Below are 23,106 nucleotides of genomic sequence, written 5' to 3' on the forward strand. Positions count from 1 at the left end.
CCCCCCACCTTACCTCCACCTTCCAGCTCAACATCATCCTCAGGACCTGTCCTACCTGTCAATCTTCCTTCCCACCTATCCGCTCCACCCTCTTCTCTGACCTATCACCTTCACCCTCACCTCCATCCACCTATTTCACTCTCAGCTATCTTTCCCCAGCCACATCCCCCCTCCCATTTATCTCTCCATCCCCGAGGCTCCCAGCCTCATTCCTGATGAAGGGCTTTTGCCCGAAACATCAATTTTCCTGCTCTTTGGATGCTGCCTGACCTGCCGTACTTTTCCAGCACTACTGTAATCTTGACTGCATTCAATTCTAGGAGAAAGTGAGGACTGCAGATGCTGGAGATCAGAGCTGAAAATGTGTTGCTGGAAAAGCGCAGCAGGTCAGGCAGCATCCAAGGAGCAGGAGAATCGACGTTTCGGGGATAAGCCCTTCTTCAGGAATGAGGAAAGGCTTATGCCCGAAACGTCGATTCTCCTACTCCTTGGATGCTGCCTGACCTGCTGCGCTTTTCCAGCAACACATTTTCAGCTCTGCATTCAATTCTAGCCTCCCTGCTATCAGAAGGATGTTGTTAAACTTGAAAGGGTGACGAGATCTGGCTGGAGAGTCTGCAGTCATGGATTCCGAAGATGACAAGTAATTGTCTTCAGTTAGAAGACTGCGAGTCCTTAAAATTGTTTACCGCAGAGAGCTGTGAATGTTCACTCAGTCACTCTACTCAACACTAAACGACTCGATGGAAATTGGATAGACTGGGAAAGTGTTATTGAATGGTGAAGCCGGCTGAGTGGCCATATGTTCTGATGTATCATCCTATTGAAAAACTGAGCATTGGAGGGACTCTGTAGCCTGTTCTGCTTCCTATTGTTTTATATCCTTCTGTATCCCTCTGGTACCATTCCAGTTAATCTCAAAAGCACCCTCAAACTCCTTGACATCTTTTCTAAAAACGTCATTCCCAGGAGTGGACATAATCCTCCAGCTAACGTCTGATGATTTTATGACACTGAAAATATATCATATAAGGCCATTTGTTTAACTGGCCCCTGCTGGTGTTTCTGCCCCACGTCAGTCTCCTCCATCTCATTAACATATCATTGCACTTCCACAATTGAACAGAACATGCTGAACAATCCCGAGTGTGTTACACTGACAACCGATTTCAGACCATCAGTCATGCTCAGAACCTGGCTCACGTACACTTGCTAGAAATGACGTATATTCATGCACAGTTCCCCATTCCTTGTCAACAAAAGGAACACGGTGTCACCTTTTTTGAATTACCCAGGAGCTTTAGCAACCTGCAGTGCCTCCATTGCTTTCTCCCTGGCAACGTCTCAGCTAAAGTTAAAAATCACACAACACCAGGTTATAGTCCAACAGGTTTAATTGGAAGCACACTAGCTTTCGGAGCGACGCTCCATCAGGTGATAGTGGAGGGCTCGATCATAACACAGAATTTATAGCAAAAATTTGCAGTGTGATGTAACTGAAATTATACATTGAAAAATTGATTGTCTGTTAAGCCTTTCATCTGTTAGAATACAGTGATAGTTTCACTTCTTTCATGTGTAAATCACAAAACCTTTTTTTTAAAGTTGTATTCTCGGGTTAGCTGTTAACAATGATGCTAGCTAGACAATATGTTGAAGGTGTTGGCCCCCTGTGTTCTCTGTCTTTGACCTGATGTTTAGATTGATTCTAATCTAAAAAGTGAGATAACAGAGTTTTACATAAATTCATGCAGTTTTTGAGCTCAGAGTTCTACATGAATGTATGCAGTTCTTGAGCAAAGTGCAATGTAACTCTGCAAGTACAAATTCACCCCACAAAATATATGTGTGCATGTGGGTCTTTGTCTGTGTGTGTATATCTGTCTGGGGTGGGGTTGTGAGTGTGAGAAAGTGTGTGTGTGTGTGTGTAGTGAGTGCAGAGTGTCTTAAGTCTGTGAGGGGGTGCATGTGTGAGTGTGGGAGCGTATGTGTCTATAAGGGTGTGTGTGGGTGTCTGTGTGCGCGTCTGTGTGGACCTGTGTCCGTGTGTATGTGAGAGTGTGTGTAGTGCAATGGTGATCACCTGTAATGTGATATGAACCCAAGGTCCCGGTTGAGGCCCTCCCTATGGGTACCGAGGAAAGTGGCCGAGCAGAGGCTGATAGCTAAGTTCGGTTGACTAAAGAGTTGACTTTCCAACCAATCAGTGTGTTTTTGATCTCAACTGTGATTCTCGCATGGGTCCCAATGATTCCACAATGCACAAGAAAAGCTCCAGCCACACAGCTTTTCACGTCTTCTTCCCTCATTTACACATCTCTGCCCTTAAATGCTTCAATTCATTGATAAATAAAACCTTATCAAAACAACCATTTTGCTCATGCTGTCTAGGCCCTCCCCACATTTGCGATGTATTCAGATCAGAGCTGGGATGTCCTCTGCCAACGAATGTATGGGAAGTGGTGCAGCCAACACATGATGTGGTACTGGTGATTGGAGACTGCGCCTTGTCATTATTATGGGAGATCTGATGTCGTGGCCTTCAGTTTAGTGAAACAATCCATTTCAGCTCACACACAGACTAACGGGAGCAGATACTCCCTTCCCACTACCGGTTAAACAGGAACAAAGCAAGAAGTACCTTGGAAGAATAAATGGCTTTTCTGTTCGGAGATTCCCGGAGGAGAGATACGTTGAGTTGCATTGGGATATCGCCAGCTGATGGAATCTTGTATGCTCCTGGTCCACGGGTGTACAGGACACCCTCTGGTGAGTACCGTAGTTCCTCCAGGGTAAAATACCCGAGACCCTGCATGAAGCCTCCTTCCACCTCATCCAATCAGAAAAGAGAGAGATTCAAAGCCAATGTCCCTATAAACACGGACACCTTCCAACCATCTTTCAGAATATCTGGGGTGGCACAGCAGCTCAGTGGTTATCACTGCTGCCTCACAGTGCCAGAGACCTGGGTTCGATTCTAGCCTCAGGCGACTGTCTGTGTGGAGTTTGCCCATTCTCCCTGTGTCTGTGTGGGTTTGCTCCAGTTCCCTCCCACAATCCAAAGATGTGCAGGTCAGGTGAATTGGCCATGCTAACTTGTCCAGAGTGCTCAGTGATGTGCAGGTTTTAGGTGGGTTAGCCATAGGAAATGCAGTGTTACAGGGATAGAGTGGGTCTGGCTGGGATGGTCTTCAGCCTGTGTGGACTTGATGGGCTGAATAGCCTGCTCCCACACAATAAGGATTCCACTATGGTACATTAGATTCTATGATGAATATTGTATTCTCTTTTAGGGGCGTGGGCTTGGCGGGCAAAACCAGAATTGTTTGCCTTAATTGCCCTCGAACAGAGTGCCTTGATCGGCCTTTTTCAGGAAACAGTAAAGAATCAACCACATCGTTATGAGTCTTGTCAGATGCAGTCCAGACTGGGTAAGGGGAGCAGATTTGCCTCCCTAAAGAATCAAATGAGTTAGAATCACAATCGACAGCAGAGATGTGTTCTCAATTCCAGATTTATGGACTGAATTGAGTGTAAATCCCACCTGTGATGGGATTGTGAATTTATGTCCAGCCAACATTAAACTGGGCCTCTAGGTTTCTAATCCAGTGACATGATCACCACATCCCCATTAATAGTGGGAGCCACCGTTCAGGTCCTGAGTTAAAACTTACCTCGCGATACACTGTTATCTGGTCATTATCACATTGCTTTCTGTGAGAGGTTGTGCTGTGCAAATTGGCTTCTCTGGATCCTACCTTACCCCAGAATGTCCTCCATCGGCCGTGAAGTGATCTGGAACATCCTGAGCTCAAGAAAGGTGCTTTGGCAATGCAAGGCAATCCTTTCTCCTTATTCTTTCTCTCTGTCCCCCACTGTCCCCTGTCACCGTCCCCAGGGATAACACTCCTCAAGTTGTGTGACAGTGCCTCACCTGACCAATGTCCACAGCTGGGTTCAGGCTATTCCCCACGTCCATGACGATGTCAGTGCGCAGGTTCTGAAATCAAAGACAGACAGCAATAAAGATTTCGATATGTGACACTGATCCATGGGCCCTTATGGGGAGACCCACACTCTCTGACAGGAACTTGCACAGAGATGTACAACAGACTGAGGTCAATCTCAATCACGGCTGAAGGAACAGTAACTGGAGTCAGCCACAATATTCACAAATGTTGCTTCAGGGAACAAACCAACTTGAGGAGCACAGAGTCCCTTTCTGAACAACCCCTTCCCCTATACTGCTGCCTGCACTAGCCAAAGAACTGTTCATTTAAGTGAAAAAAATTTTAAAGTCACCCACTTGTTTCTTTGGCCTGTAAACAGGCTGTGTCTGCGTGGAGTTATATACTTAGGGCTTAAGTTCATTTCAGGCACAATTAACAGTCACGTGTGTTACTTAATTATGCTGTTTCAATGTTAACAACATCTATGATCAAGTCAGCGTAGGCTTAGTGGGTAGGAAACTCTGAGTCAGGAACGTGGCAGGTTCTGCCCCAGAGCACAGAGCACAGTATCTCAGCAGATGCTCCTGTGTCATACTGAAGGAATGCAGCATTGTCAGAGGGGGTACTCTTTCAGATAAATTGTTAAAGTGCAGCCACCAACCCCCTTCTCTCTTAAGTAAAAGATCTCATGGTATTATTTTGAAGAAAAGCAATGGAGCTTTTGTTTTGGTGGTGCTACATAAATGCACACCTTTGTTGCTTTCTTCAACATGCCGTTCTCCTGTTTTCCACACTCTTAAGTTTTCTGAAATTCTGTGAACTCACATTTGTCGACGAGACATCCCAATCTGACCTTGTCCAATCTGCCAGCACTTGGCCCATATCCCTTTAAATACTTCCTATTCATATACACATCCAAAGAACAGAGAATAAAGAAACTTTACAGCCCAGGAACAGGCCCTTCGGCCCTCCAAGCATGAGCCGACCGAAATCCACTGTCTAAACCTATCGCCCAATTCCTAAGCATCTGTATCCCTCAGCTCACCACCTACTCATGCATCTGTCCAGACGCACCTTAAATGAATCTACCGTACCTGCCTCTACTGGCAACATGTTCCAGGGACCTTCCATCCTCTGTATTTTCCAGATACCTTTTAAATGTTGTAACTGTACTAGCCTCCACCACTTCCTTTGGCATCACCCTTTATGTTAAAAGAGGTCTCTTTTAAATCTTTCCCCTCTCACCCTAAATGTATGCCCTCCAGATTTGGTCTCTCACATCCGAAGAAAAACTTTGATTATTCACCCTATCCATGTCCCCTCATGATTTTATAAACCTCTATAAGGTCAACCCTCAGTCTCCAACGCTCCAGGGAAAACAGCCCCAGCCTGTTCAGCCTCTCCCAATAGCTCAAATCCTCCAACCCTGGTAACATCCTTGTAAATCTTTTCTGCACTCTCTCAAGTTTAACAACATCCTTTCAATAGAAGGGTGACCAGAATTGTGTGCAGTACTCCAGAAGTGGCCTCACCAATGTTCATGACTTTCTAATTCTTGTACTCAATGTACTGACTAATGAAGGGGAGAAAGTGAGGACTGCAGATGCTGGAGATCAGAGCTGAAAATGTGTTGCTGGAAAAGCACAGCAGGTCAGGCAGCATCCAAGGAACAGGAGAATCGATGTTTCGGGAATAAGCCCTTCTTCAGGAATAAGGAGGGTGTGCCAAGCAGCCTAAGATAAAAGGTAGGGAGGAGGGACTTGGGGGAGGGGCGTTGGAAATGCAATAGGTGGAGGGAGGTCAAGGCGAGGGTGATAGGCCAGAGTGGGGTGGGGGCGGAGAGGTCAGGAAGAAGATTGCAGGTTAGGAAGGCGGTGCTGAGTTCGAGGGATTTGACAGAGACAAGGTGGGGGGAGGGGAAATGAGGAAACTGGAGAAATCTGAGTTCATCCCTTGTGGTTGGAGGGTTCCCAGGCGGAAGATGAGGCGCTCTTCCTCCAACCATCGTGTTGCCATGGTCTGGCGATGGAGGAGTCCAAGGACCTGCATGTCCTTGGTGGAATGGGAGGGGGAGGGGGAGTTGAAGTGTTGAGCCACGGGGTGGTTGGGTTGGTTGGTCCGGGTGTCCCAGAGGTGTCCTCTGAAACGTATGTTTCAGAGAACACCTCTGGGACACCCGGACCAACCAACCCAACCACCCCATAGCCCAACACTTTAACTCCCCCTCCCACTCCACCAAGGACATGCAGGTCCTTGGACTCCTCCATCGCCAGACCATGACAACACGACAGTTGGAGGAAGAGCGCCTCATCTTCTGCCTGGGAACCCCCCAACCACAAGGGATGAACTCAGATTTCTCCAGTTTCCTCATTTCCCCTCCCCCCACCTTGTCTCTGTCAAATCCCTCGAACTCAGCACCGCCTTCCTAACCTGCAATCTTCTTCCTGACCTCTCCGCCCCACCCCACTCCGGCCTATCACCCTCGCCTTGACCTCCCTCCACCTATTGCATTTCCAACGCTCCTCCCCCAAGTCCCTCCTCCCTACCTTTTATCTTAGCCTGCTGGACACACTTTCCTCATTCCTGAAGAAGGGCTTATGCCTGAAATGTCGATTGTCCTGTTCCTTGGATGCTGCCTGACCTGCTGCGCTTTTCCAGCAACACATTTTCAGCTACTGACTAATGAAGGCAAGCATACCAAATGCCTTGTTCACCACCCTGTCTACCTGTGACTCCACTTTGAAGAAACTATGCACCAGCACCCATAGATCTCTTTGTTCTGCAATTCTCCTCAGGGCCCTATCATTAATTTTATAAGTCCTGCCCTGGTTTGCCTTTCCAAAATGCAACCCCTCACATTTATCGAAATTAGATTAGATTCCCTACAGTGTGGAAACGGCTCCACAAGTCCACACCAATCCTCCGAAGAGTAACCCACCCCCCTCTGACTAATGCACCTAATACAATTTAGCACGGCCAATTCACCTGGCCTGCACATCTTTGTGATTGTGGGAGGAAACCAGAGCACCCAGAGGAAACCCACGCAGACACAGGGAGAATGTGCAAACTCTACACAGACAAACAGTCACCCAAGGCTGGAATCAAACCTGGGACCCTAGCACTGTGAGGCAGCAGTGCTAACCACTGAGCCACCATGCCACCCCAAGTTCCATCTGTCACTCCTTGGCTCATTGACCTGATCAAGGTCCTGTTGTACTCTGATATAATCTTCACTGTCCACAACACCACCTATTTTGGTGTCATCTACAAATGTTCTAACTTCATCTCCTATATTCACATCCAAACTATTTATATAAATGAAGAGAAACAGTGGACCCAGCACTGATCCTTGTGGCACACTGCTGGTCACAGGCCTCCAGTTCGAAAAGCAACCCTCCACCACCATCCTCTGTCTCCCCCCTTCAAGCGAATTTTGTATGCAATTTGCTAGCTCCTCCTGGGTCGCATGTGATCTAACCTTACTAACCAGGCAAAAGTGAGGACTGCAGATGCTAGAGATGAGAGTCTAGATTAGAGTGGTGCTGGAAAAGCACAGCAGGTCAGGCATCATCAGGAATTCCTGATGAAGGGCTTTAGCCCAAAACGTCGATTTTCCTGCTTCTCGGATGCTGCCTGACCTGCTGTGCTTTTCCAGCACCATTCTAATCTAACCTTACTAACCAGTCTACCATGTGGAACCTTGTTGATCGCTTTTCTGAAGTCCATATAGAGAATGTCTACCTCTCTGCCTTCATCAATCTTCTTTGACACCTCTTCAAAAACCTCAGTATCAAGTTAGTGAGACACAATTTCCTATGCACAAAGCCATGTTGGCTATTCCTAATCAGTCCTTGCCTTTCCAAATGTCTCAGAATCCTCTCCATCAACTGACACAAGACTCAGCAGTCTATAGTTCCCTGGCTTTTCCTGACAGTCTTTCTTAAGTAATGACACCTCATTAGCCACCCTCCAATTTTCCGGCACCTCACCTGTGACTATCGATGTTACAAATATCTCAGCGAGGGGCAAGCAATCACTTGCCGGCTTCCCACAGAGTTCTGGGAAACAACTCATCAGGTCCTCGAAATTTATCTACCTTTACATGTTTTAAAATCTCCAGCACCTCCTCTTCTGTAATACTTTTCAAAGCATCACTATTTATTGCCCAAGTTTTCTAGCTTCTGTGTCCTTTTCCTTTGTAAATATTGGCAAGAGATATTCATTTCCTATCTCACCCGTCCCTCTCATTTCCATACATAGACAGCCATGTTGATCTTTAAGGGGCACTATTCTCTCTCCACTTACTCTTATGCCCTTAATATACTTTATATAATCTCTTTGGATTTTCTTTAATTCCTTGAAACCTACCTATTTGACTGGCGTTTTCAGTGGCCTGCTGTCATATTTTGTTCGACTCTGTCACTGTGAAACATCTCGGGCATTAGGGATGCTACGTAGGTGCAAGTTGTTGTTGTTGTTGACTGCTTACCTTGTGATCGCCAGTGAGACAGTCAATTTCAACCTCTGAGCAAGCCACACCATAACTGTAGTAATTGTACGCCCTTCCTTCGTTCTTATCCCAGTCATAGTTCAGATCAGGAGTCCTGGAATAGGAATAGCAATGCGGGTCAATACTTTCTCAAATTATAACCCTTCGCGACATTCCCACTTGTGGCAAATTTCAGCAAAAACCGAAAGAGCGCTTTGTTAAGACTTTCCTTCTCACACCATCAATCATAGGTAGGAATTCTGTGATGAGTAATTCACCTCCTCACTCCCCAACGCCTGTCCATTGTCTGCAAGACATAAGGCAGGACGATGACGGAATACTCCCCACTTGCCTGGGTGAGTGCAGCTGTAGCAAGATGCTCAGCATTATCCAGGACAAAGCCAGTGTGCTTGATCGCCAATACCCTGTCTTCAGCAGTCACTCCCTTCACCAGAATGGCAGCAGTGTGTGATACCTGCAAGATGCTTGGCCCTGCTAGAGGAAGGATGTTGTGAAACTTGAAAGGGTGCAGGAAAAGATTTACAAGGATATTGCCGGGACTTCAGGGGTTGAGTTACAGTGAGAGGTTACCTAGATGTTACCTAGTATGGTGACAAAATGTCTGTAAACTAATCTTCCAGTTCAACGAGCAAACCTACATCCAGGGAGAGGCTGAACAGGCTGGGGCTGTTTTCCCTGGAGCGTCGGAGGCTGAGGGGTGACCTTATAGAGGTTTATAAAATCATGAGGGGCATGGATAGAGTGAATAGCCAAGGCCTTTCTTGAGGGTGGGGGAGTTCAAAACTAGAGAGCATAGGTTTAGGGTGAGAGGGGAAAGATTTAAAAGGGACCCAAAGGATAACTTTTTCACGCAGAGGGTGGTGCGTGTATGGAATGAGCTGCCAGAGGAAGTGATGGAGGCTGGTACAATTACACCATTTAGAAGGCATCTGGATGGGTATATGAGTAGGAAGAGTTTAGAGGGATATGGGCCAAATGCTGGCAAATGGGACTAGATTAGGTTATAAGGCCAACCTGGGCTCCCTGGCATGGACTGTAACAGATGCGTGTCACAGATATATATCAAGCCATTCACAAAGTCTCCCGAGAAATTTCTTGACATGAGTCTTACATTCACTTTCTCTTATTTCTAAACTATCAAAATGGCACCGGGTTATGGCAATAGATGAAAGCTTTGTGCTGCATTTCACTGTAAAATAGGCATGACAAGAATCATTCATTCATTCAATATCTTCCCGTATCATTTATAAACTGATGCATGTTAGTTTAGATTGGGGACAGCTTCCTCACTTTTTTAATACAAACTGGTAAAGTGGGTCACTAGTGCTGACCCTGAGTTACCCGCGAGAAGTTTTCCCAGTTGCCATTGGGTGATGTATTTCCAACTGGAATGGTTTGTGGTTTCGATGGGAACATGCCAGTAATGGCATCCACTGCCCTTTCCTCCTAAGTGGTAGAAGTCATTGGTTTGAAAAGCTATAGAGTCGTAGAGTTCTACAGCGCGGAAACAGACCCTTCGATCTAACTCATCCTATGCCGACCAAATATCCTATGCTGGCAAATGGGACTAGATTAGGTTAGGATATTTGGTCGGCATAGATGAGTTAGATCGAAGGGTCTGTTTCCGCGCTGTAGAACTCTACGACTCTATAGCTTTTCAAACCAATTTTACAGTGAAATGCAGCACAAAGCTTTCATCTATTGCCCTAACCCGGTGCCATTTTGATAGTTTAGGAATAAGAGAAAGTGAATGTAAGACTCATGTCAAGAAATTTCTCGGGAGACTTTGTGAATGGCTTGATATATATCTGTGACACACATCTGTTACAGTCCATGCCAGGGAGCCCAGGTTGGCCTTATAACATGAGATTTCGTAATATAGAGTTGGCCTTATAACATGAGATTTTGTAATATAGAGTTACTGATGATAGATACTCCAACAGTTTTTCCATCGTGTGGCAGAATAGGACTCTCTTCCTCTCTCACCATTTGCTTTGGCACCTATCGAAAAATTAATACCCAATCTATTTAGCCACATAATGATCGAGTGCTGGGGGCGATGCACTTGGTTTTCAAACTGGTGCTTCTAGCTCAGTGACAGGGACACTACTCAGTGTTGCTCAGTAGCAGCAGTGCGTACTATATACAGGATGAACTACAAAAATTCACCAAAGATCCTCAGACAGCACCTTCCAAACCCATGACCACTTCCATCTAGAAAGACAAGGGCAGCAAATACATGGGAACACCACCACCTGCAAATTCCCCTCCAAACCACTCACCATTCTGAATTGGAAATGTATCGCCGTTTCTTCAGTGTCAAAATCCTGGAATTCCCTCCCTAAGGGTTAACCGACAGCAGGTGGACTGCAGCGGTTCAAGAAGGCAGCTCACCACCACCTTGTCAAGGGGCAACTGGGGACGGGCAATAAATGCTTACCCAGCCAATGATGCCAGCTCCCAGGAATGAACAAAAGTAAAATGAACCTTAATCCACAGCACAATTCTGCAGCAGTATCAAACACCAGAGACTTCACAGGGTGACACAGCCCCACCTTGTGTCTGTGCCAGTTCCTGTCTAGCTAAAGCTATCAACCTGAGCTCGCCGCCTGTTTTTTTCCTCTTAATCCTGCACACGTTTGGAATTTAGCCCTGAGTAACACTGCAGCTCCCAGCATCCTCTCAGCCACAGCAGTCCAGGTCATAGCAGTTCACCCTGAGTTAGAAAAATTACAGAATGCACAAAATCTATGTCCTCTGTTTATCAGTTCTTCTGCAATTGGAAACAATTTCTCTCTACCCACTCTCTCAAAATGCTGGATAGTTTTGAACACATCTGTTCAATCTCTCTGCAACTTTCTCTGTTTGAAGGGTATGACCTCAATTTCACTGGTCTTTCCACCAATCTGAAGTGGCTCTTCACTTGTACTTTTCCAGTAGATCTTCTCTCTCCACGAACTTTATCATTCCTCTTGAAATCTGCTGCCCAAAATTGCATTTCTTCCTTGGGACAGAACCTGGTAATTGTCTTCTGTCTGTCCATTGATGGAGCTGAGGGACCCTTTGTGTAGTTAATAATCTTCTCCCAAATATTCCTGCAAAGCGTTTGTGTATAGTCAGCACCAAGGTCTCCACTTCCTGCACCTCCTTTGAGAATGACTTTACATTGTCTTCATTGTATCTAATGCAGCATTCACAACACTCTGTATTTTGTTTCACCTGACAAGTATTAGCTCATTTTTATGCATCTATTTAACTCAGGGATTGCTCTAACTATAAACCAAAAAGCCACAAATGGGTGCAGACATTACCTGTAGAATCCTGCCGCTGACAGGCTCACTCTCTCCATATAGGCTGCAGAAATCTGGGGGAGGACAAGGCAGAATTAAACAGGAAAGGTAATGATCCCTCCAACAGTGTATAATCTCTTAACGGGTCAGCTTTACAGAGATTAGATTAGATTAGATTACTTACAGTGTGGAAACAGGCCCTTCGGCCCAACAAGTCCACACCGCCCCGCCGAAGCGCAACCCACCCATACCCCTACATTTACCCCTTACCTAACACTACGGGCAATTTAACATGGCCAATTCACCTGACCTGCACATCTTTGGACTGTGGGAGGAAACCGGAGCACCCGGAGCAAACCCACGCAGACACGGGGAGAACGTGCAAACTCCACACAGTCAGTCGCCTGAGGCGGGAATTGAACCCGGGTCTCTAGCGCTGTGAGGCAGCAGTGCTAACCACTGTGCCACCGTGCCGCCCACTAACAAACATTGCGCTGATTATTTGCTTCATGTCGTTGTCTCCTGGTTGTAGAATCTTGAAGTAAATCCTGAAGTATTTAAATGTGCACTTGTGATACCAAGGCTATGGACCAAGTGCTGAAAAATGGGATTAGAATCATCGTAGAATCCCTACAGTGTGGAAACAGGCCATTCAGCCCGAACCAACCCTCTGAAGAGTAACCCATCCAGACCCATTCCCCAACCCTATATTTACCCCTGACTAGTGCACCTAACCTACATATCCCTGAACACTATGGGCAATTTAGCATGGCCAATTCACCTGGCCTGCACATCACTGGACTGTGGGAGGAAATCGGAGCACCCAGAGGAAACCCACACAGACACAGGGAGAATGTGCAAACTCCACACAGTCACGCAAGGCTGGAATTGAACCCAGGTCCCTGGCACTGTGAGGCAGCAGTGCTAACCACTAAGCCACCTGGCCAGATGCTTGTTTTGGTTACCAGTGTGGACTCAATGTCCTGAAGGGTATTTTTTCTGAGCTTGAGACTGTTCCTAAGGGGTTGGTCATTGAAGACTGAGGTGTGGAGATGCTTTTTCATTCAGAATCCTATGAATCGTTGGAAACCTCTTTCCAGAAAACTGTAAATACTTAGCCGCTGAGTTTGTTCGAGGCTGAGATTGTTGGATGTTTGGACAGTAAGGACACTCAGGTAGATCAGGAAAGGTCAAGAAAATAGAGTTGAAATCTGTAATATTGGGAGTAGGATGGTATTATGGATTGTTCCTGCTCACATGTACCATGTGGTTTTACTGATTATCATGGGTAGAAGTAAGTTTACAGCAAACATGGGTTAAACAGGGAAGGTGTCACACATTCACCCCCTTCCTTAACCTCTTGTATTGTTCAAAGTGAAGATGTATAGAGTCCAAACTAAGCACATTCTCACAGAGTGAAAAGGCAATACAACAATGAGTAGGGCTTTGGGGCAAAACATATTACCGTAAACTGAAGTTTCAATGGGAATTTCAAGGTAAATACAAGTATATCAAAACAGAAGCAAACCATGAGGAATGTAGGATGTGTAATGGGAGAGGTTAACACATGGATTAGAAACAACAGAAGAGATAACGAAGAAAAGCCTCTCAGGTAAATCCAGAAGGCAATACAGGAAAGCAGAAAAATGTCCAAAATGTCTCCTCCAATCTTTTGAAACTAGTCCAGGGAATTACATGGGCAAAATATTAGCGATAAAGTGCCTTGCCACCTCTAAATCAGCATCAAGCACTCACACTTTGGACTTGCAGAATTACAATTAATTTGCACAAAAACTGCACAAATTCATGTAAGATTCTATAAATCCCACTTTAGAAATAGATTCAGTCTGACCTAAAACTGGGACACGGACAGACTTTAACCTTACACCTTCAATGCATTATCTGAGCTGTGACGGCACCTATTGTTAAAAGCTATCTTGAGAATGTAACTTTAAAAAATTCTAGGATTTACATATGACAGAACTGAAATTAACACGATCATTCTAAAAGACTTAAGCTAAATTTGTTTAATATTATATTCCATGACTCTGCAATCCTGTTGCTATGAAGTCTGTCTCTTATAATTCTGCTCCATAACCACCTGATAAAGAAACAGCTCTTCGAAAGCTAGTGCTTCCAAATAACCCTGCTGGACTATAACCTGGTGTCATGAGATTTTTAACTTTGTCCACCCCAGTCCAACACCGGCATCTCCAAATAATCTCAGGGAAATCTCAGGCACATTCGCATTAAGGTGAACCAAGGTGTACAGATAGTTGGATTGTTAATAAAAACTCGAAAGAACTGCGGATGCTGTAAATCAGAAAGAAAAACAGAAATTGCTGAAAAAGTTTAGCAGTTCTGGTGGCATCTGTGGGGAGAAATCAGAGTTAACGTTTTGGGTCAACAGAACTGAAAAGTGTCAGTTGACCCAAAACATTAATTCTGACTTCTCTTCACAGATGCTGCCAGACCTGCTGAGCTTGTCAAGCTGTTTCAGTGTTTGTGCACAGATGGATGTTTGATAGTATAGAACCTGAGTACTGCTGAGAAAAAGCACAATTTGTTAAAGCATTTTATCTTGCGCTCATCAGAACATTTCACGTTTTATGAAGAGAGAGCTGACGGGCTGGCAAGTGAACTTTGATTTGTAAAGGCAGTGACATGCAGAATGAGTCAGTTAGATGAAGACTGACAGTTAACTGACAAGTTTTGTTTAAATTTATACCACGTACATTAACTGACTAGTTAAAGAATTGGGAGAAAGTGAGGACTGCAAATGCTTGAGATCAGAGTTAAAGAGTGTGGTGCTGGAAAAGCACAGCCGGTCAGGCTGCCTCTGAAGATCAGGAGAGTCGATGTTTCAGGCATAAGCTCTTCACCAGGAATGAAGGGCATATGCCCAAAACATTGATTATCCTGCTCCTCGGATGCCGCCTGATCGGCTGTGCTTTTCCAGCACCACACTGTTTGAATCTAGTTAAAGAATTACCCTAAAGAATGAAGCAGAGAATCACAGCCGTCTGTTGGTTAAGTTTAATCTATTCCATCGAATTTCTGTTTTGTCAAAATGCTGCTCCTTTTTGACATCAGTATTTTATGCGAATGCGTGCAAGATGGAAAAATTCGATGAGATGTGTATTTTTCAGCCAGACGCAAATGAGAGGTGCTACTAATCTGAAATGAAAGATCACTGGAACAAATTATTTTGTACATACCCATTGTTCCCAGGTCCCCTTCGGATTGGCGAGTTTAAATGGTTGGAGTCTCTCCAGAAGGGTTTGGCATGCGTTCTGAAACAGACAGTGCGCTTTTAGATAAGAGTCATAGAGTCATAGAGATTGTCAGCACAGAAACAGACCCTTCTGTCCAACCCGTCCATGCCGACCCGATATCTCAACCCAATCTAGTCCCACCTGTCAGCTCCTGGCCCATAGCCCTCCAAACCCTTCCTATCCATATACCCATCCAAATGCCTCTTAAATGGTGCAATTGTACCAGCCTCCACCACTTCCACTGGCAGCTCATTCCATACATGTACCACCCTCTGCGTGAAAAAGTTGCCCTTTTCCCCTCTCATCCTAAACTCTAGTTCTGGACTCCCTGACCCCAGGGAAAAGACTTTGCCTATTTACCCTATCCATGCCCCTCATAATTTTGTAAACCTCTATAAGGTTACTCCTCAGCCTCCGACGCTCCAGGAAAAACAGGCCCAGCCTGTTCAGCCTCTCCCTATAGCTCAAATCCTCCAACCCTGGCATAAGGTTGAATCATTACTTGTTGCTATTAGGGGCTTGAAGTGGAACCGAATAAATGGACAAATTTAAAAAAAAAAAAATTTTTTAAATCCCAAGAGTGAATTCTTACTAAAATAGCCATTCCATTTAGATCTGATCCGACAGAAGCCGCTGTCGCACTGGTATTCGGGACAGTGTTAGTGCTGGTCTCCGAGATGTGAATCCGAGAAACTGGAATTCCCAGAGCCTTACTGGCAACCTGGATAACAAGGAATATTCACAAAGGTTAAGATTTCATTAAATCCCTTGCCACACATGAACTTGACCACTCTCCATTTTGACGTGTTCACGGTTCACAATCAGGTGGTGAGTGAGCGAGGGACTTTCTTCCTGACCTGATTGAGGATGATCAGCCAGGATCATAATGAATGGTGGTACTGGCTCGAAGGGCAGAATGGCCTACTCCTGCACCTATTGTCTATTATGTTCAAATTCTGGTGAAATGTCTTCACTCAGTGTCTGGTGGAGATGCTGCTACCACTGTCCTGGCCACTCAGGGCATTTTATGTGCCAAAGTCAGAACAACGTCTAGCCTGGGAGAGAATCTTGGAGGTGAAAGTATTGCCTTGATTATTGTCCTAATGGTTCATCGTTCTCATCAATCGTAGGTCTGGGAGGTTCTAGCGGAGACAGAAGGAAGCCATTTGGCTCATTGTGCATGTGCTAGTCTTGTGAAAGCATTATTCATTAGTCCCAGTCTCCCTTCTCATTGGGTCTGCAAATATTCCCATTATTTGGATTTATCCAAATGACTTTGGAAAGTGGCTATCAAGTCTGCTTCCAGCAAGTTTTCAAGCATCATGCGCCAGATCACTGAGTTAATATTGGCTCCTTATCCTGTCTCTGGGATGAGGGCAAACTCATTGACCAGTCAATCTATTTTTCCTGCTGTATATTAATAGTTTTGACCAAGGCAATCGAGAGAATTATCCTAGGGTCTCGGTAGATTTTTCTTGGAAGAGTGATGGTGGGCTGCAATTCTCATAGAATCCCGACAGTGCGGAAGCAGGTGATTTGGCCTATCAAGTCCACACTGACCCTTTGAAGAGTATCCTAGAAATAGGTTATAAATAGCAGAGCTGACCCCCCAGACCTGATCCCCGTGAAACTCGATTGGTGACAGATTGCCAACTTAAAAATAACTCATTTTTCCCTATCCTACATTCACTATTAGTCAACCAATTTGTAATCCATGCTAATTTTTTGCCTCAGATAATGAGCTGTTATTTTGTGTGGGACTCTCTAATGTAATATGGTGGCTCAGTGGTTGGCATTGCTGTCTCACAGCACCAGGGACCCGGGTTCGATTCCAGCCTTGGGTGACTGTCTGTGAGGGTTTGCACATTCTCCCTGTATCTGTGTGGGTTTCCTCTGGGTGCTAAGGTTTCCTCCCACAATCCAAGGATGAGCAGGTCAGGTGAATTGGCCATGCTCAATTGCCCATTGTGCTAGGCGCATTAGTTAGAGGGAAATGGGTCCAGGTGGGTTACTCTTTGGAGGGTTGGTGTGGACTTGTTGGGCCGAAGGGCCTGTTTCCACTCTGTAGGGAATCTAACCTTTTTCAAATGCTTTTTGGCAATCAAAACATCCTGTATCTAATGTGTTCCTTTATCTAATTTGCTTGTTACTTCCGCAAACAACTCTAATGAACGGACTAAACATAACCTTTCACATAACCAAGTTGGCTCTTCTTGAATCAGTTATAATTTATGAATTATTGGGGCAATAATTCCCCTAGTAATGATTTTCAACTTGAAACTATAGATTTATTTGCTTTCTGGCTCTAACCTTCCTTGAATAAAGATGTTACATTTGCAGTTTTCCAATTTGCTGGGGCCTTCCCATGATCCCAGGATCTTTGAAGGATTACTTAGAAATACAGAACTAAAGAATATAGGAGCGGGAGGAGGCCATTCAGCCCTTTGAGTCTGCTTCACCTTTCAATCATGGCTGATTATCCAACTCCATACCCTGTTCCCATAGCCTTTGGTCTGTTTTAGCCCAAAAAAGCGACATCGAACTCCTTTGTGAAAGTATTCAATGATTTGATCTTAACCACTTTCTGTAGCAGAGAATACCACAGGCTTACCACTCTCTCATAAAGAAATTTCTCCTCATCTTAGTACATCTCATTATTACTATGTATCTATTGTCTCTGAGGCCACTTCTATCAGGGTCCTGACATACTGGCCATCAGATGCTGGGAACTTGATAATGTTTTGATTTAATAGTTTTCCCGGGTAATGACTTTTCTCCAGAAATGTTTTTGTTTTCAGTCCCTCCCTCTCTTTCAGCTCTTAATTTTCAACTATCTCTTACATTGAATGCAGATACAAACTACTTGTCAATGCTTCTCCACTTCCTTGTTTTCCATTATTAATTCTCAGACTGACTCGATAGAAAATCATTGCTTGCTTTAGTTCCTCTTTTTATTTTTAAAAACTTGCAGAGTTTTTTTGTCTATCTGTTGTATATTTCCAGCTAGCGTTCTCTCATATTCTATTCCCTTCCCTTAGTCTCTCCTACCTTCAGCCCTATCATTAACCTTTGCAGAATTGTAAAGTGCTCCTTTTAATTTGATACTATTCCCACAGCCTTATTTCTTCAGAGATGAGATTACTCAGTCTCAAAGAGCCTTTCTTTGTTGCTAAGCATTATTTAATATTTCCTTAGGAGTATGCTGCTGTTTCTTTAGTGTCCTACATTTCAAACTAGTCCCCTTGTTGATCACAATGTATTTATCTTCATATCCTTGTAAACATCTTCATTTAGTTTAAGAACACTAGTCCTAAACCCATACTTCCCATCTGCAGATGGAATTTGAAATTCTACTATTTCATGATCACTTTTGCTTGCAAGTTTTTTTAAATTTATGGCTATTAATTGATCCTGTCACAATGCAAATGCCTTTAACTCAAGAACGTACTGCACTAAGAAATTATTTTGAATGCGCTGTGGGAACTTCCTCTCCAGTTTATCTTTACAAATCTGATTTGCCCAATCCACATGAAGGTTAAAGTCAAGTACGGTTACCATGGTACCTTCTTTAGACACCTCACTTTGTCCTTGATGTGCTGTTGTTTTGTAGGCAAAAAATTATTCCCACAGCTGAACTCTTACTTTTCCTGTTTCCTATCTCTACCCAAACTGATTCTACATCTTGCCCTGTTGAGTTAAGGTAATCTTTCGTGGCTGTGCAAATGTCATTCTCATTTAACAGAATTACTTTATAATCTTTTCCTGGCTTATCACTCTGACATACCAAATGCACTTCAATGTTCAGGACCCAGCGTGAAATATGAGCGTAAATTGAAGAGGAAACACCAAATATTCCCAAACTATTGACTGGCTTGCATTGCTGGAAGCCCGAGTTATATTCATACCTGAACCATTTTTGTGTGGAGGCCTTGTCCCATCTCAACTCCACCATGAGTCAGAAGGACTGAGCCATCAGTGTAAATGTGGACCAAAGCTCCTGCCTGTAACAGAATGAAGCAGAGTGAGAGGCAATAAGGCACCAATTATAAACAGGAGAGTTCCCATCCTTCCCACCACAAATTCTCTGATGTGTCCTCTTGCTGAATCCTCACAGGAGCCATATACCATTGAGACTCCTTAACTATGGAGCTGAAAGCCTCTGTCACCACATTTTCAATGCCTTGGAAACATTGGGACTGTTGCGATATCCAGGAGTGAGGTCGTCAGATGTTTGGGGGAGATGGCAGTGATAACATCACCAGACTGGGACACCACAGGACAAGGCAACTGAAGACATATTTCCAATGCTTTAGCAGTCAGTGGACGTTCAATTCAATTGACGGTGTGTAACATTGATGATGAAACTATAAGCAATTAAACCTGTTCTGGTTCATCTTCGCTCTTGATGGAAGGAAATCTAACATCTTTGCTTGGCCTGGATTACACTTGACACCAGACCCACAGCCACATGACTCTAACTTGTTTCTTGTTTCTGAAACAGCCTAGTAAACCATTCAGAACATTAGCATGGGGGCGAGATGGTTACCTCATGGGCAGTCAGGGTCATTCTCAATAGATCGAGTTGAGGCGTTTGTGAGTTAGTCAGTGTGTCTGAGTTTAGGGAAGACTCAATGAACACTGGCCTTTCCAATGATGCTCACATCCCATGCAAGAACAAAGGGGGTAATTAATGAGACTGACTTTTTAAGTTCAGAGTTAAGCTTAAATTCCTTCATATGCTGGGGGTGGGTGGGATTTGAACTCACATTTGCAGAGCACTAGGCTTCAGATCTCTAGCCCAATTTCATTTCCACTGTGCTACCACTTCCACCCCCACCTTCCCCCCCCCCCACCCCCATCTTCCTTTCCCCCCAACCCTCGACCTTTACCTGATTCAAGAATATGGCATTGAAGCTTATCCCGAACTTGGTTGGGATAATGGCCAGCCCTCTCTTCTTCCAGCAATGTTGCCTAGGCATGAGGAGGGAAGAAATAGTTAACAAAATGCAAACAAAGAGCTGAGGATGCTGGAGATCTGAAGCACAAACAGACAATGCTGGAAAAACTCAGCAGGTGGAGAGAGAAAGCAGAGCCTCAAGCCCGTGCCGAGAAGGGTCACCGGACACTTGAAGTGCAGTGACTGTTGCAATATAGAGCCAGTGGCAACTAGTTTGAAATCAGGAAGCTCATACATCCAGGAATGATCATGTTCTTTGTTTTCGTTGTTAGTAAGTATTAGCCAGGACTCTGGGGGGACGGCCATCTTCATTCTTGCTCAGGAACGTACTGCTCTAAGAAATTATCGTGAATGCATTGTCTGAACTGACTTTCCAATTTATCTTTACTAATCTGATTTGCCCAAGCTACATGAAGATTAAAGTTACCCATGGTTACTGTGATACCTTCTTTACACACCTCGTTTATTTCATCCTCGATGCACTATTGTGGGGGATAATTGTTCTTTTGGGACTTATAAATTATTCTGTATCAAAAGGTGTGACACTGGAAAAGCACAGCCAGTCAGGCAGCATCCGAGGAGCAGGAGAGTCGACGTTTCGAGTATTAGCTCTTCATCAGTAATTATTCCCACAACTAAGCTCTTACCTTTCCTATTTCTTATCTCTATCCAAACTGATTCTCCATCTTTCCCCTTTGCGTTAAGTTCATCGCTCACGACTGTGCTAAAATCATCTTGAGAGGGTTCAGAAGAGATTTACAAGGATTTTGCCAGGAAAGCAAGAAGCTAAACAGGCTGGGGCTGTTTTCCCTGCAGCATCAGAAGCTGAGGGGTGACCTTATAGAGGTTTATAAAGTCACGAGGGGCACGGATAGGGTAAATTGAAAAGGTCTTTTCTCTGGGGTGGGGGAGTCCAGGATTAGAGAGCATGGATTTAGGGTGAGAGGGGAAAGATTTAAAAGGGACCTAAGGGGCAACTTTTTCACGCAGAGGATGGTGCGTGTATGGAATGTGCTGCCAGAGAAAGTGGTGGAGGTTGGTACTATTACAACATTTAAAAGGTGGGAATGTGGTACTGGAAAAGCACAGCAGGCCAGGCTCTCGACTCTGATCGCCAGCATCTGCAGTCCTCCCTTTCTCTGACATTTAAAAGGTATCTGGATGGGTATATGAATAGGAAGAGTTTAGAGGGATATGAGTCAAAATGTGTGGTACTGGAAATGCACTGTCAGTCAAACAGCATCCGAGGAGTAGGAGAGTCAATGTTTCAGGCAGAAACTCTTCATCAGGAATGGGGGGGTAGGTAGGGCCAAGGGGGCTGGGAGGTAAATGGGGGGAGTGTGGGTGGGGCTGGAGGGAAGGTAGCTGGGAATGCGATTGGTAGATGAAGGTGGGAGTGATGGTGATTGGTCAGAGCGCCCCCCCCCTCCGACTTTCCTGATGAACAGCTTATGGTCGAAACGTCGACTCTCCTGCTCCTCGGATGCTGCCTGACCGGCTGTGCTTTTCCAGCACCACTCTTTTTGACTCTGATCTTCAGCATCTGCTGTCCTGACTTTCTCCTTTGGAGGGATATGAGCCAAGTTTTGGCAAATGGGAATAGATTAGGATGGGATATCTGGTTGGCGTGGATGAGTTGGACCGAAGGGTCTGTTTCCAAGCTGTACATCTATGACTCTATCTCTGATTCCATGGACAGAGTTATTCCATAATTATGTCCTCACTTCTTCTCATTCTGAAAGTGGGAACCTTTACATCCACAGGTGAAGATCTCATCCTAAAGACAGCATCTCTGACAGTGCAGAACTCCACGGGAGTATTGGCTTCAGCTGAAGGCTCTGGGAGGATGTTGAATTGTGGGTCAGAGGTAAGAATGTGATCCACTGGGTGGATAGACAAAGGTGCGGAGAATGACTTGACAAGCCAAGTTAAAAGGAACGCACAGCGAATTGTTTTTATATCTGACCTGTTATAATCATCCACTGCTTTTCTCCTGCTGTGGAAAGATGAATTCTCCAAACATTCGTCCCAACATTTTATGATATTGACTGCTTCCAGCTTTTGATTGGTGTGGGTGATGTCTCCTTCCTGGTACAGGTTGAGCCTCTGCACCTTGGGAATGGAAAGGGAACAGGGATTACTGGCCACATTCGGAATACTGCGCAGAGTTCTGCTCACCACATTACCGAAATGACATGGTTGCTTTGGACAGGGTGCTGGGGAGGTTCACCAGGATGTTGCCTGGTACGGAGGGCGCTAGCTATGAAGAGAGGTTGAGTAGATTACGATTATATTCATTAGAACGACGGAGGTTGAGGGGGGACCCTGAGTGACGCTTACAAAATCATGAGAGGTATAGACAGAGTGGATAGCAAGAAGCTCTTCCCAGAGTGGGGGACTCAATTACTAAGGGTCATGAATTCAATGTGTGAGGGGTGGTGGGTGCCTGGAACACGTTGCCAACGGAGGTGGTAGAGGCTGGCATGATAGCGTTGTTTAAGGTGTATCTAGACAGATACATGAATGGGCAGGGAGCAGAGGGATACAGGCCCTTAGAATATAGGCGGCAGGTTTAGATAGAGGATCTGGATCAGTGTAGGCTTGGAGGGCCGAAGGGCCTGTTCCTGCACTGTCATTTTCTTTGTTCTTTGTTTGTTCCACTGCTGGGAATAGGGAGCCGGCTCTGGGATGGACGAAGGCAGGGTGGCTTGTACACTCTAGTGACCAAATGAGGTCGCAGCGTGAACCATTGCACAGGCTGGAAAAAGGCTATTTAGCCTGTCAGTGTTAGCATCACGTCATCTGTCAGGGGAAGCTGCATTGTTGAGACTGGGCCCAGAATGGGTGACCGCTTGGCAAACCTCCGCCCTGCCTACGGGAATAATCCACTCATCGTTTTAATAAACTACCTCAATCTTGCTCTGACGTTTCTGGCGTGGGACTGACTGCAGTCTCCTTCACCACCGGTAGCGACCTCTTTGTCATTTGCTCTGGAAATTGTCACAGTCTGCTTCCTCTTCCATCCCTCTGTCTCCAGCACCTGCATTATTTTGCTTTTACTCGAGAGCTATAAATTTTGAGACGGGCGTATTTTTAATCGGTGGAGGTTTCGGGGGGAAAGGCA

The 23,106-nt window shown here is 45.0% G+C and overlaps 1 protein-coding gene across 3 annotated transcripts in view; it reads right to left on the reverse strand.

Annotated features, from left to right (window-relative positions):
• Window positions 1-23,106, reverse strand: part of xdh (xanthine dehydrogenase) — a 152,453-nt gene that overhangs the window by 18,600 nt on the left and 110,747 nt on the right. For all 3 annotated transcript variants that reach the window (XM_087984056.1, XM_087984063.1, XM_087984050.1), the window contains 9 exons: window positions 21,949-22,094; window positions 19,915-19,996; window positions 18,931-19,026; window positions 15,618-15,746; window positions 14,969-15,043; window positions 11,772-11,824; window positions 8,440-8,554; window positions 3,935-4,000; window positions 2,642-2,830 (listed from right to left, as the gene is read on the reverse strand). In XM_087984056.1, the coding sequence (XP_087840182.1) occupies window positions 2,642-2,830; window positions 3,935-4,000; window positions 8,440-8,554; window positions 11,772-11,824; window positions 14,969-15,043; window positions 15,618-15,746; window positions 18,931-19,026; window positions 19,915-19,996; window positions 21,949-22,094 (951 nt within the window). The remainder of the gene's footprint in view (window positions 1-2,641; window positions 2,831-3,934; window positions 4,001-8,439; window positions 8,555-11,771; window positions 11,825-14,968; window positions 15,044-15,617; window positions 15,747-18,930; window positions 19,027-19,914; window positions 19,997-21,948; window positions 22,095-23,106) is intronic.

The sequence above is a fragment of the Chiloscyllium plagiosum genome, unplaced genomic scaffold (assembly GCF_037043375.1).
Source record: "Chiloscyllium plagiosum isolate Xiang-an unplaced genomic scaffold, Cpla_swu_hap1 HiC_scaffold_3, whole genome shotgun sequence".
In the NCBI taxonomy this organism is placed as follows: Eukaryota; Metazoa; Chordata; class Chondrichthyes; order Orectolobiformes; family Hemiscylliidae; genus Chiloscyllium; species Chiloscyllium plagiosum.